At 40.8% G+C, this 15120-nt stretch overlaps 2 protein-coding genes across 2 annotated transcripts in view; both read left to right on the forward strand.

The window, feature by feature from the left end:
• The first annotated feature begins 2897 nt into the window (after positions 1–2897).
• Positions 2898–15120, forward strand: part of LOC113913549 (fatty acid desaturase 2-like protein FADS2B) — a 42225-nt gene continuing 30002 nt past the window's right edge. Inside the window, exons 1-2 of the mRNA XM_027577857.2 lie at positions 2898–3218; positions 11649–11759. Coding sequence (XP_027433658.2) covers positions 2898–3218; positions 11649–11759 — 432 coding nt within the window. The remainder of the gene's footprint in view (positions 3219–11648; positions 11760–15120) is intronic.
• Positions 8504–8930, forward strand: LOC113914637 (mitochondrial import inner membrane translocase subunit TIM14-like). The gene has a single exon (XM_035722808.1). The coding sequence runs from the start codon at positions 8580–8582 to the stop codon at positions 8928–8930; it is 351 nt and encodes a 116-aa protein (XP_035578701.1). The 5' UTR covers positions 8504–8579.

The following is a 15120-nucleotide window of genomic DNA, read 5'->3' on the forward strand; positions in this document are numbered from 1 at the left end:
AGGTGTTAGGCATTAAACTAGCTTCTTCCAATACATAATATAATTTAATCTTCTTTATAAATTCACAGGTATGGTTTTCATTCACCCCACTTTGTAGAATAAGGAAACCTACACAGAGATCATACGAATCTTGTGCAAGAATACTCAGCTTAGGTATTTCTGAATCCAGAGTTTATTTCCAGTGTTATAAGCAGCCTCCTTACCCCCAAAACAAACAAGTACAAAAGCTTTAAAGGAATGAGTAGCTAGACCCAATAACCACGCAAGTATAGACAAGAAACTAAAAATTACAGAAGTCCTGCTATGTGCCAAGTGTCTCCAATGCAACACCAATGGAGGGACAAGAGAGTCTTTGGTTATCTCCCCCAACACACACCCACACTTCCCATCAGTGTGTTTGCATTCTGTAGTATAGCAAAATGACATTATTTCAAGCTTACATAAGGGGTCAGCCTACTCCCCTGGGCAAGCCGTTTACCTGCCCCTGACAAATTTCCAACCAGATTGTTGCCCTCAAACCTCAATTATACTGAAATTCTGCAGGTAGCCTGAATGTATTTGCATAGCCTACAAATACCAAGGGTATATATGTTGGATTCATGAAACGTCCATACAGAAGTCATGGAAACTACTGAGGGTTTCTGTAAATACCACAGCGTTTGTGTTAGTTCAATGTAATACTGAGAATAGTGCTTCTTTCATTTTACAGATGGGAAAACTAAAGCCCAGAGAAGTAAGGTGATTTGCATCATGCTCTACAGCTAATAAATGGTAAACAGAAATATGATCCCAGGTTCATCTAGCTCCAAAATTCATGCTTTATATATATTTTTTTCTTGGATCCTTATTTTTATTTTTTTAAAGATTTTATTTATTTACTTGAGAGAGAGAATGAGATAGAGAGAGAGCACGAGAGGGGAGAGGGTCAGAGGGAGAAGCAGACTCCCCGCTGAGCAGGGAGCCCGATGCGGGACTCGATCCCGGGACTCCAGGATCATGACCTGAGCCGAAGGCAGTTGCTTAACCAACTGAGCCACCCAGGCGCCCCTCTTGGATCCTTATTTTTTAAAAAACCTGCTTTTTCTAAATTATAAAAGCAACATGTATTCATTTGTAGAAAATCTGGGAAATACTATTAAAAATAAAGATGAAAAATGTTTCAATAACACTATAATCCAAACTAATGGCAATATTTTAACATTTTCCCTTCCAATCATATACTATTCAGTAAATAGAATTTCATCAACTGATATTTTTGATTATATTGTATACATGAGGCCATGAATTTAAAAATTCTATAAAAACTTCTTTTTAAAATATGTATATAATATTCAACATATACATAGTTCATCAGCCTTCTTTCTTATTGCTGGACATTTAGGCCATCCCTGATTTTTAGCAATTATAAACAATACTAGAATAAAACCCTTAGTATATAAATCTTGGGCTGAATTATGGATGATTTACTTAGGACTGATTCCCAAATATAAGAATCGGTGCTTTCTGTCATTTCATGCTCCTTCTTTTCTTGAAATTAAGACCCTTCCCCCCTACCACCACTACACACTACCCCAGAAGCTCTCTTTCTGCCTCATTTCTAAACCACTGAGTCAAGTTATTATCATATATGTCTAGACCCTAGGTTTGAAGAATGCAGGGGAAAAAGTCGGGGATCTGGAATCTGGGAAGTCTAAATTCCTGCACCAATTTACTTGTCACTGAAGTGATTCTGGCATGTTACCTGAGGTCTTCAGCTCATGTTTTCTCACCTGGAAAATGGGACACTAAGAGTACCTCCCTCAAAAGATTGATGTGAGGATTAAATCAGTTATAGGATGTGACAAGGGCTTTGTAAACCATCGTGCATTCTGGCAAACATCAGTTGCTGTTTCCTTTAGGAGTGCGACAGAGTTAGACAGCTTTCAAAGATAAAAGAGAAAAACTAGTTTTCTGCTCATTGGCTTTTTTGGCAAACCTAAACCATTATTTTTTTTATAATATAATTTTTTATTATGTTAGCCACCATATAGCACATCATTAGTTTTTGACGTAGTGTTCCATGATTCATTGTGTGCGTATAACACCCAGTGCTCCATGCAATACGTGCCCTCCTTAATAACCATCACCAGAAACCACTCTTTTAAAAATGTTGTATTAAGAAGTGTACATATTGCATGGAGCACTGGGTGTCATACACAAACAATGAATCACGGATCACTACATCAAAAACTAATGATGTGCTATATGGTGACTAAGATAACATAATAAAATAAAATAAATAAAATTTAAAAAAGTTTGAAAACTCTAGGGAGAAATAACAGCTGTCACAAAGAACACTTCCCAAGTCCACCGAGCATTCATGTCATCCTGGAGATTTTGAAAGTTTTTGCTCCCGTGTGGAATTAACAAACCTAAATGTCTCCATCCACAGGCTTGCCAGAGACCTGATGAACCGCACCCCGTGGGGTAGCAGTGTAGGACAGCGCAGTGACCTGAGCCTTGCCCCTCCGCCCTGGGGCGGGCCACAACTTTCAGAGCGACTGATTGGCTTAAGCTCTTTCTTAAGGGACAATTAATGCGGAAGGAGGATGCTGCTAAGACACCTGCCAGCAGAGAAAGGAGAAGTGAGGAGAGAATGTTGGTCTCACCTGCCAGGAAAAAAATGTGATCCAACCTCTATCAGTGCAGAACAGATGCAGGGCAGGCAGAGAAGTGAGAAGCTGGGGATGTGCTCACGATCAGGTTTGTGAGGAGGTAACGAGGCTAAAAAGTGTTCTGGGCAGACATCACATTGCAGTGGAATAAGAAGAAAGGAAAAGAGTCATTTTATGATTCAGTCAGAGGCAAGGATTAGAAATTTCAGGAGTCAACCCAGAAACCTCAGGGGTGCGGTGACAATGAAGCTTGAAGTCAAGCATGCAGGTAATGGGCGCCTTGCAGGAAAGGGTCAGCAGCATCCAGGTGAGACACGTCAAGCAAACGGGAAACCAGTAACAAATGAGAGAAGTGAGGACTCTGTAAAGCAGGAGGCAAATGGGAAATGTAACGTGCCCAGAAAAATCCTCAACATGTATAGCTGGCAGGAGATCCAGAGACACAATCGGGAGGCCGATCAGTGGCTGGTGATCAATCGCAAGGTCTACGACGTTACCGGCTGGGCCAGGAGGCATCCAGGTGGGCACCAGGTCCTCAGCCACTATGCTGGCGAAGACGCCACGGTAAGGAACCCAGAGCTCTGCCCTCTCTCTTCCAGCTGCTGGGTGGCTGGGATTCGGCTCTCTTCCCAAAAGTATTTTGAGTACGTGCTCAAACTCCACAACGGCTCATCTCCTCCCAAACCAATTTCTCAGGATTCCTATCCAGCAAGAACCTGAAAGCAAATTAAGCCTCAAGGTCTACCTCCCACTTTGGGATGAGCTCAGATGTTGACAGTGGATACTATTTGCGTATTTTGGATTTTGTTTTGTTCTTGTTTTGTTGTGTTTTGAATTAAAGTCACTGTCTGTTTTGCCTTGTTTTTTGAGAACAGTTGACACAGTGTTAACATTAGTTTCAGATGTACAACACAGTTCAGCAACTCTATATATTATGCTTTGCTCACCACAAGTGTGACTACCATCTGTCACTGTCTTTTAAGAAGAAAGTAACAAATAGGTGAGTAAAATCTGGGGGAAAAAATGTCTGTGCCCAAGGAGAAATTTCTCAGACTCTTATAAGTGGGGTGTGTAAAAGATAGACAGCGATTCATCTGATAGGTATCAAAATGTTAACAACCATAATGCAAACCTACAATTATAGATGGTGCTTTTCTAACCCAAGTCACAGAATCATCTCAGACGATGTGTTGGCAAAGATGTGGTCCTTCAACCACCTTAGAAATAACTGATAAACCCACTCAGCTTGAGACAGCTGGGTGGATAGATCTGTAATTTGCTGATGATGTTTATCTCCCAGAAATTAGGAAAAGGCCATGATTCTGCATCCAATTCTAGCCAACAAGGAGGAATTGAGTAATAAAGTAGAAACCATCAGAACCTTAGGGGAAAATACCCATGCCACCTAAGGATTCATATCTTAAGAATGAAAATCCTGAGCATGATCAGCCAGGCATTTATTTACTTAGGTAAAGAAATCCAAAAATATTCAGAGAAAAGTTTCTTCCAAAAGAAGATGGCTCAAGAAGAATGGGAGACTCAGAAAGAATGCTGACAAACGTAATATTCCATAGCTAATCAGAATTCGGGGAACCTGAACTTTGTAACTAGTTGTGTGAACACGGGAAAGTTATTGAAATTCTCCCAGCCTCTACTTCATGATTTGCAAAATGGAAATGACCTCACCCATCTGATGGGTTTATGGTAAATGGGCCTAATACTTGTAAAGTGTTTAGCATAATGCCAGACACTTAATAAAGTTTCACTAAATTGTACCTATCATTATTTATCTCACTGGCATCCTTAGCCTCAGAAGTGTAATTATTATTTCCTGTTTACCACCAGCTTAGAAATTCTGATTATATTTGGTGTCATCTGACTGGGAAAAGAGGGGGCCCGTGGTGGAGAAGCTTCATACTCTCTAGTGAAGGAGAGCAGAACATACAAGACCTGCAGTCAGATGCTTACTCTACAACTTTAGAGGTGTTTGCAGGTTGTGCCCTGAAAGGCAACTGTGGACCAAAGAAAGTATAGTCTCTGTGTGGTGGCCCTGGACGCAAAGGTGCCCAAAGGTAGACACCTTTCTTTTATTTACATGGAAACTCTTCTCCAAGCTTCCATCCTCCTCATAAAAGGTGAATAATGATAGTCTTTGCTGTAGGATGATTAATTCATTCACTCATGTAGCCAGCCATTCTAAAACCCTTGTTAAGAGTCCAACCTAATGATTATGGGTACAGGTTTGGGAATGAAACAGGCCTGGCTTGTATCTGAGCTCTACCACTTACAAAGAATGTCTTGAGGGGAGGCTGCTGAAGCTCTTGGAGCCTCAGGTTCTTTATCTAGAAAGTGGGGATAATAATACCTTCATCTTAGCCTTGTGAAAGTCAATAATGCCTATGGTGCTTGACATAGATTAAATACAGAAAAAATGGCAGTGTTTGTGCTTTATTGTTACTTAGTTCTACTGAGATGTGTTGTAATCTTCTCCAAAGAAAAGACAAGACAAATAAGTCCATAAAAAAAAAAAATGGGTACATCAGCTCCTGTTTTTGCATGTATGCGTTATCTTACTGTTTTCCAACTATATGATTTACAACTAATGACACGATGGGGCACCTGGATAGTACAGTCGGTTGAGCATCCAACTCTTGGTTTTGGCTCATGTTGTGATCCTAGGATCATGGGATCCAGTCCCATGTCGGGCTCTACGCTCAGTGAAGAGTCTGCTTAGGACTCTCTCTTCCTCTCCCTCTGCCCTTCCCCAGCCCCAAAAATGGATAAAAAAATCTTAAAAAAAAAAAAAGGAAACTAATGACATGGTGCTAATAATTACAGTCTAGGCCTAGTCTTCTTACCTGAAAAGAGCTTATGGGAAAATTCCAAGTAGGATTGATTATATAATTAACAGTGTATCTACATGATGGGCTATTTTGCAATTATTGAAATGAGGCTTACAAAGCATTGAGGGCAGGACATAAAACACTACTTGGCCACAGGTTTTATGTAAAGCAACAGTAGGAAAGGAACAAAGGCAATCTTGTGATGCATGCACATGAGCAGCATGTCCAGAACAAAGAAAGCAAGTTAAGTATCCTCCTTATCGCTGGACAGTCACACTCTAAGAAGGACGCTGAGAAACTTGAGTTATCTCTTGTGTGGGTCAAAGGTCAGTTTGACAAGGAAGGGATGACAAAAACTTAGAGGAAATATAGAAAAGTCCATTTCAGCTATTTAGAGGACTACCATGTGAAAGACAGAAGCATTGTGTCCAACTCCAAAAGGGTGGTATGGAGCCAAGGGAGGTGACGGTAGGGCAGGAGGAGGAGAGGATGTGCATAGAGGTGCAGTGAAAATGGGATTCACCTCGGGACTAAGCACCCAGCCAGAATGGGCATCCTAGCTTAGCCACTTCCTTAGCTTAGCATAATATTGGCACATACGATGTGCTCGGTTAGCATCAGTGACTATCATGGCATGAAGAGGAGAGGATGGAGAGGAAAGGTAGAGAAGAGAGAGGGTCTTAGAGAGCTGAGCCATGTCTTCCTCTTCTTCCATGACGCAGAGTGACACTGCCCTAGCCCAGCATCCCTCCCCACCGTCAACCACCACAAAACCAACAGGATTTCTAAGCTGTTGACGAAAGGAAAGTAATAATCAATAATCATAGTTGCATCTCTATGGGTTGTCAATACTTCTTAAACAATCTGGTTCTCACTGAAACAATGGTTCCTGTAGAAAAATAGATGGAGAAGTAGAAAGAGAGGGGTGCTGAGGTGCTCACAGGTAAAGACAGGCCGTGAGGAGATGCTTTCTTTCTGAAAGGCCAGCCTGGCAGCTAAGTAAAGGCTGAACTGAAGAAGAGTCAGCCAAAATGAAGGAGGGAGCCCAGGGAACATGTTGAAGGCCTGAACAAGACCTTCACTATAGGAATGGAAAAGAGGGGGTGGGTGCTAATGATACACAGGAGATGTAATCTACAACATGTGGTGAGTGACTGGTTGAATAATCAGGGAGAAGCAGCCTGGCTGACTTGTGCATGTGCAGTATAGGGAAGTAGGTGGCTATATCCATTACAGGATAGGGAAGCCAGGAGGATGGCATTTTCCATAGAAATAGAATAAACAATCCTAAAATTTCTGTGGAACCACAAAAGACCCCAAATAGCCAAAGCAGTCTTGAGAAAGAACAAAGCTGGAGGCGTCACACTCCATGATTTCATTACATACCACAAAACTATAGTAATAAAAACTGTATGGTATTGGCATAAAATACAGACACATAGATCAATGAAACAAAATAGAGAACCCAGAAATAAACTCACACATATATGGACAATTAATTTTTGACAAAGGATCCGAGAATATGGGAAAGGATAGTCTCTTCAATAAAATGGTGTTGGAATAACTGGACAGCTACATGCAAATGAACGAAATTGAACCACTGTCTTGCACCATACGCAAAAATTAAAAATGGATTAGAGACTTGAACACAAGACCTGAATCATCAGGGTAATGCAAATCAAAACCACAATAAGGGATCACCTCACACCTCTTAGAATGGTTATTATCAAAAGACAAGAAATAACAAGTGTTGGTGAAGATGTGAAGAAAAGGGAACACTTGTACTCTATTGATGGGAATGTAATTTGTGCAGCTACTATGGAAACAGTATGGAAGTGCCTCAAAAAATTAAAAATAAAACTACCGCATGATCCAGTATTCCATTTGTGGATATTTATCTGAAGAAAACAAAAACACTAACTCAAAAATATATTTGCCCCCAAGCTCATAACAGTATTACATACAATAGCCAAGACATAAGAACAGCTTAAGTCTCCACCAACAGATGAATGTATAAAGAAAATGTGATATATATATATATGTAAATATATATAATGTGATATATATATGTTATAATATATATATTAGTCAGCCATTAAAAAAGAATGAAATCTTGCCATTTGCAACAACATGGATGGACCCAGAAGGCATTATACTAAGTGAAATACGTCAGGCAGAGAAAGACAAATACCATATGATCTCATTTATATGTGGAATCTAAAAAAGAAAACAAAAAATCAAGCTCATAGATACAGAAAGCAGATTGGTGGCTACCAGAGGCGGAAAGTATGGGGTAGGAGAAAAGGGTGAAGGGATTCCAAAGTACAAACTTCCAGTTACAATAAATAAATCATGGGGATGTCATGTACAGCATGGTGACTATAGTTAGTAATACTGTATTGTATATTTGAAAATTGCTGATATTAAATCTTAAAAGTTATCATCACAAGAAAAAAATTTGGGGAACTATGTAAAGTGACAGATTTTAACTAGACTTATCGTGGTGATCATTTTGCAATGCATACAAATATCAAATCATTCTGTTTACACCTATAACTAATATAATGTTATATATCAAGTATACTTCAATTAAAAAAAGAAAAACAAAAAGACTGCTAAAGAAGGAACAATACACAGCTTCATTACAATATAATTTGAAAAGCTAAAGGAGCTATGGGAGCCCAGAGGAGATCATAAATAACTTTCCTGAGTGAGTTAGGAGAGGCAATATAATCTGAATCTGGAAGGGTAAAGAGGAGTTTTTATAGAGAGAAAATGGAGGAAGGCAGTCAAGGCAAAGGAACCAATATGCAAAGCTTCAGAACATGAGGCATGGAGTGTTTATTGAACGGGGAGAGGTCTGGTGGACAAGATGGTTCGTGAAATGTAATGGTGAATGGTGAGCCTGGAGAGGCAGTTTGGAGCCAGAGGAAAAGTGATCCAGGGGATTAAAACCTAATGTGGAGTGTCTGCTGGTGGTGGCCGCATTGCTGTCTGGTAGAGGAGTGGGAGTTGGTGGCTGCGGCCTTTGGGCTGGGATGAACCGCGCTCTTGGTGGAGGCCGGGGAGCTGAGCCAGAGCCATGGCCAGTACAGTGGTAGCAGTTGGACTGACCATTGCTGCTGCAGGAATTGCAGGTCGTGATGTTTTGCAAGCCATGAAACATATGGAGCCGCAAGTAAAACAAGTTTTTCAGAGTCTACCAAAATCTGCCTTCAGTGGTGGCTATTACAGAGGTGGGTTTGAACACAAAATGACAAAACGAGAAGCAGCATTAATACTAGGCATAAGCCCTACTGCCAATAAAGGAAAAATAAGAGATGCTCATCGACGAATTATGCTTTTAAACCACCCAGACAAGGGAGGATCTCCTTATATTGCAGCCAAAATCAATGAAGCTAAAGATTTACTAGAAGTTCAAGCTAAAACATGAAGTAAATGTGTGATGAATTTTAAGTTCTTGCTAGTTTATGTATACAAGTGCTAGCTTTTTATAATAAAATGCCTCAAAGCTACAAATTTTAAAAATGATTTGGCACAAACTAAAAAAAAAAAAAAAAAAAAAACCTAATGTGGAAAGACATCATTACTACCCGTTCAGCAGATACATACTGATTTTTAGCATCATCCCAAAACAATCTGGCATCATTTCTCTCTAGAGAGGCATTTCAGAAAAAGAATTATGCATGTTAAGGCTGGAATAAACCTTTACAGCTGCATGGCTTTAAAGTCACGAAGTCTTTAGTTCAAATCCCTGCTCTACTATTTACCTATTTATTGTGGCATTGTGGACAAGATGTTTCTCTCCTCTGAGATTTGAAGAGGGAGTCTCACAGAACTTAGGTGTTGATTATGAGTTGGTCCAGAGAGTGCCTTGTACATAGGATACATTCAACAGATGTTGGCACTGTCCCCTGACCCCTTCATTTTACCCCCTCTCCTTTAACAAGATTATACTATTAACCCTATATCCTTTAGCAGGACTATACTTGCCCAAGAGTGTTAATAACATAGCTTATTTTTATAGGTCTTTCAAAAAGAGGATTTCATGACTTACACAATATCCAGCCTCTATTAGGAAATTCTTTTAACTGAATATTCTAAGACTACCTAAATTCTTTTGTTTTACTGCTCATCAGTACAATGAAAAGACTTCCACATAGCAGGACAATGCCTACTATTCTGGAAAACTCTGTAGGTTTTCAGGATCTGTTATCACCATATTGCCTGCAAATCTTGCTGGGAATCAGAAAAAAACAATGAACCCAGAAGAACATTATTGTCAGCACACTGTTCCAGGACTCTGCATGACTGGTCAAAGTAAAATGAAATTTCAATGGCTTACCTTTCTTCTACACTCGTACCTCGATCTATCAGAATGTTTTCCATCCTAATCTGCTCCTACACAAGCAGAATATGATTTTTCACTATGGACAATCTCAAAATACTTTAATCACCTTCTTAATCATTGAATGGCTCTCTTCCTGGTTCAGGGAACTAAGTTTTAGACTTGTAGAATGTGACAGTTAAGAAACACTTTGAAATCATACAGTGTAGCAATTCCCAAGGAAAGTATGCATAAGCAGAACGGACAGTAGGGCCTGGACTGGTTCTAGCAAATACAAAGCCCTTTTTACATCATTGAATCTAGAGATCCTTAGGTGAAGGAAGTCTAAAGAGTCAAAATTGTACCTCTCTAATTAATGGTATTCATTATATAAACACCTTCTAGTAAGTAGGCTTCTATGTAGTTCATCAATGTATCTAAAGTTGCTTTACACTTTGAAGATGGAGGATTCATTATATTCACTAAGTCAGAGCTCATACCACATTAGGCATTGGAATATATGAAGAAAATCTATGAATTGCTGTACCGAAGAGAATGTAGATAGTAAGTTCTTAGCACTAGAAGTATACATACAAGAACGTTGGCTACTAGGTACTGAGAATTTACCATATGCCAACTGGATTCTAGTTTTTTTCACTTAATCCCTACAATAACTTTATGAATTGTTTGGCTATTATCATCACCCTTATGTTAGAGAAAATGGAAGTACAAACAGGTCAAGAGGCTTGTCCACAATTACACAGATATTAAGTAGAAACCAGAATTTAGATGTAGGAATGCCACTCCAGGGTTCACTTTCTTAGTGAAGACTATGGAACACCAGTGCTTTAGAGTCATGTGTAAGACTTCCATGTATTCAAGTTACAATCTTGGTTCTATTTCCTCATTTTTAATCACTCCTGTCCCCAATGCCACACTAGCAGAAAGTCTAGAATCTACCTCTTGGAGAATTCTCCCTCCCCAAAAACTGTTTAAATCCCTGGGATAGAAGAGAACATCTCTTACTTCCAAATATAAGCAGGATATAAGAACCACCACTGCTTCTCATAGACTCTATGAGGTGCTACTTAACATGGAGCTGAGATGGGAAAAAACACAGTTGGTTACCTCTATTCTGTGCCTGGCTGTTACAAGCCCTTGCAGAGATTGTCTTAGCATTTTTTTTAGAAAAAGTGAGGACTCCCCTTCTGTGCCAAACTGTGCCAAGAGTGTACTACTTTAGACAACCCAGACCTCAGAGCTGTGCTCCCATGCTCTCTTGTGCACTTGTCCTACACTACCATTGTCAACTTTAACCTGGCCTTGTTTAGAAATAATGTAATTCAAAGGCCTCATTCCTCTTGGTTTTGGCCAAGAACCAAGAGGGCGATTTGATGGGAGATGGGATTTTCATAGCTAGTCGTGTTTACTCCGTGCCTCAGATAGTGTGAGCAACTTCCACCAAGCCTTATGTTGGGCTTTAAAGAGTCACCATGGCTCATTAACTCAAGCCAACTACTTCTTCTGGTGCTCAACAAAATAAAGAGTGATCTCTTTCAATGCTCAGGAATGTCCTGCCTGAGTTGGTCTTGCCTAGTGAAGCAGTGCATTAAGTAGGTGGATCTCCAGCCTGAGGCTTTCATAGAGGATTTCCAAGGGTAATTGTGATTATTCAACTTGAAACATCCACCTGGAGTTAGACGAAATCCTCTGTAACAGAGTCTACTGATTCCCAAGATGGGTGCAGGATGAGGTAAGGAAGGGGACTATTCTGTAGGTAAGTGTGTGTCTCCTAAGCGTCCAGCAATTCTCTTTGATTTACAGGATGTTTTCAGAGCCATGCACCTGAAGCTTGACATTGTAAGATTGTACCTTAAGCCACTGCTCATCGGAGAGCTTGCCCCGGAAGAGCCCAGCCAGGAGAGAAACAAAAATGTGAGTGAGGTCTTGGGACCCAGGAGCACGTGGAGGGATGGGGACAAGAGCCAGTTGACTCTTTCCTGATATATCCAAGAACTGATCATTTTCCGTGAGACACCAGCCGTCATGCCTCGGTGAGCCTGCCATAGCATGAATGAGTAGATTCTGCATATTTCAAAACAATGTCATCCTCTTGAGACCCTCAGAACACTTAAACTTTTGCGTAAGAAAGGAATGAAATTTTTGGTCCTGCACCAAACAGTAATTCCATGTCTCTGAGTACCTACTTCATGCCAGGCAATGTACACATACAATTTTTTTTTCAGTGGCTGCTTGTAACTGTTTGATGTCTGTGTCTATGTTTCCTGCTAAAGTAAGTTCCATGAGAGCAGGGAATATGTGTATTTTGCTTATCCCTGTGTCCTCAAGAACCCATCTGCACAGGATCAGACATGTAGTAGAGACTCCATAAATAGCTATTGAATGAAAGATGTGAATAGATCCTAAAACATCCCCTTTTAAATTTGGTGAAATTATAGTCCAGGGAGAATAAATTACTTTCTGGAAGTCCCACAGTTGGTGGGTCAAAGAATTCGGACTCCAAGTCACTTCTTTCTGGCCCCAATCCCTTAGGTATTCCCAAGGAAGGGTGTCACTCTTTCTTTCTCTAACACTTTGGCTACCTGAAATACTGTCTTCCAAAGGCCAGGGTCTCTGTAAGATTAATAGCAAATACAAAGCCCTTTTTACATCATTGAATCTAGAGATCCTTAGGTGAAGGAAGTCTAAAGAGTCAATATTGTACCTCTCTAATTAATGGTATTCATTATATAAACACCTTCTAGTAAGTAGGCTTTTATGTAGTTCATCAATGTATCTAAAGTTGCCTTACACTTTGAAGATGGAGGATTCATTATATTCACTAAGTCCGAGCTCATACCACATTATGGTATGATTTTACATAAAGCTTAAAGGGATTTTAACTAATATTGAGCATTTTTTTCTTGCAATTTGTTTTGTTAAAACTGTTTACATTCCGTGTAATTCTTCAGAAATAATTTGTACCAAGTGCTGATCCATATGTCACTGTGAGGAAGATAGAATAAGGATTATGTTTCTGCTTTAAGAAATGAGGAGACAGGGGGCGGAGCAAGATGGCGGAGGAGTAGGAGACCTAGATTTCGTCTGGTCTCAGGAATTCAGCTGAATAGGGATCAAACCATTCTGAACACCTACGAACTCAACAGGAGATCAAAGAGGAGAGTAGCAACAACTATCTGAACAGAGAAGCGACCACTTACTGGAAGGTAGGACGTGCGGAGAAGTGAATCCGAGGCGATATTCGGGAGGATAGACGGCGGGGGAGGGGGCCTCCGTCCGCCGCTTCTGGCAAGTGCTAGAGCCGCGGAGCGCAAAATCGGACCTTTTAGAGGTCGGCTCCACTGAGGGACGTCGCTCCAGTGGCTAAGCGGGGGGTGGAACCCTCGCGGGACACTGGAGTCTCAGGACCCTTGGGGTCACAGAAAGACCGGAGGTGCCTGAGTGCGCCAGAGCTCCCAGGGATCGGAGTGGGGAAGCCGGCTGCAGAGACGGAGCCGAGGCGCGGGCTCTCAGCTCGGGGTGGCCATAAACTGTGATCCGCGGCCCAGTCGGGCCACTGCTCCTGCAGCAGGGACCCAACAAGCGGCAGATCCGGGGAGACTCCCCTTCCTTCCCGGGGAGGAGTGGCGCGGGAACGCACCGCAGGGATCTGCTGGGTTTGGAGACTCCACACGGGGTCGGGTGCCAGAGATAGAAACGCTCGGTCACAGGCCGGGTGAGCACGGAGTGCGGCCGGAGACCGGGGAGATGGGAGTGACTGCTTTTCTCTGGGGGCGCACTGAGGAGCGGGGCCCCGAGTTCTCAGCTCCTCCGGATGGAGATTGGGAGGCCACCATTTTTGCCCTGGTCCTCCAAGGCTGTACGGAGAGCTTGCAGGGAACAAAAGCTCCTGAGATCAAACCCGAGCAGCTTGCTTAGCCCGGACCGACAAGGGCGGGGCAATTCAGCCTCCGGCAAAGACATTTCGAAACCACAGCAACAGGCCCCTCCCCCAGAAGATCAGCAGAACAGCCAGCAAGCCAAGACCAAGTTTACCGATCAGGAGAACGGGAAAACTCCAGCGCTAGGGGAATACTGCACATAGAATTCATGGCTTTTTTTTACCATGATTCATTAGTTCATCAAAGTTAATTTCTGTTAACTGTTTTTTTTCTTTTTCTTTTTCCCTTTTTCAACCAACATCTTATCAATCTCTTTTAAAAAAAAAAATTTTTTTTTATTTTTCATTTTTAGAGTCATATTTTATCCCTTCATAGTAGTTACCCTTATTTTTGGCATATATATATAAGTTGTTCTCTCTTTAAAATTTTGAGATACAGTTTCTTCTAACAGATCAAAATATACCCTAAATCACTAGTGTATGGCTCTGTTCTAGTCTCCGGCCTGATCACATTCTCTCCCTTTTTTTTCTTTTTTCAAACAACTTCTTATCTTATCAAGTCCTTTTATAAAATCTTTTATAATTTTCATCTTTACAGTCATCTTCTATCCCTTCATTCTATCAACCCTTATTTTGTACATATATGTCTTTCTTCCTTTAAAATTTTAGGAGGCACTTTTTTCTAACAGACCAAAATACGCCCAAAATCTAGTGTGTGGCACTGATCTATGCACTAGCCTGATCATATTTGATCACATTCTGCTTTTTTTGTATTGTTCTGTTTTTTGTTTGTATCTTTTTTTTTCTTTTTCTTTCTTTTTTCTTTCTTTCCCTTTTTTTTCCCCTGGTTTCAGGTCTTTTCTGATTTGTATACAGTATATTTGCTGGGGACGTTGTAAATCTGTTAGCATTTTGTTCTCTCATTCATCTATTCTCCTCTGGACAAAATGACAAGATGAAAAAAATCACCTCAGCAAAAAGAACAAGAGGTAGTACCGTCAGCCAGGGACCTACTCAATACGGACATTAGTACGATGTCGGACCTAGAGTTCAGAATCATGACTTTAAAGATACTAGCTGGGCTTGAAAAAAGCGTGGAAGTTACTAGAGAAACCCTTTCTGGAGAAATAAAAGAACTAAAATCTAACCAAGTCGAAATCAAAAAGGCTATTGATGAGGTGCAATCAAAAATGGGGGCACTAGCTGCTAGGATAAATGAGGCAGAAGAGAGAATCAGTGATATAGAAGACCAAATGATGGAAAGTAAAGAGGCTGAGAAAAAGAGGGAGAAACAACTACAGGATCAGGAGGGCAGAATTCGAGAGATAAGTGATTCGATAGGACGAAACAACATTAGAATAATTGGGATCCCAGAAGAAGAAGAAAGAGAGAGAG

This window comes from Zalophus californianus, chromosome 11, assembly GCF_009762305.2.
Source record: "Zalophus californianus isolate mZalCal1 chromosome 11, mZalCal1.pri.v2, whole genome shotgun sequence".
Classification (NCBI taxonomy): domain Eukaryota; kingdom Metazoa; phylum Chordata; class Mammalia; order Carnivora; family Otariidae; genus Zalophus; species Zalophus californianus.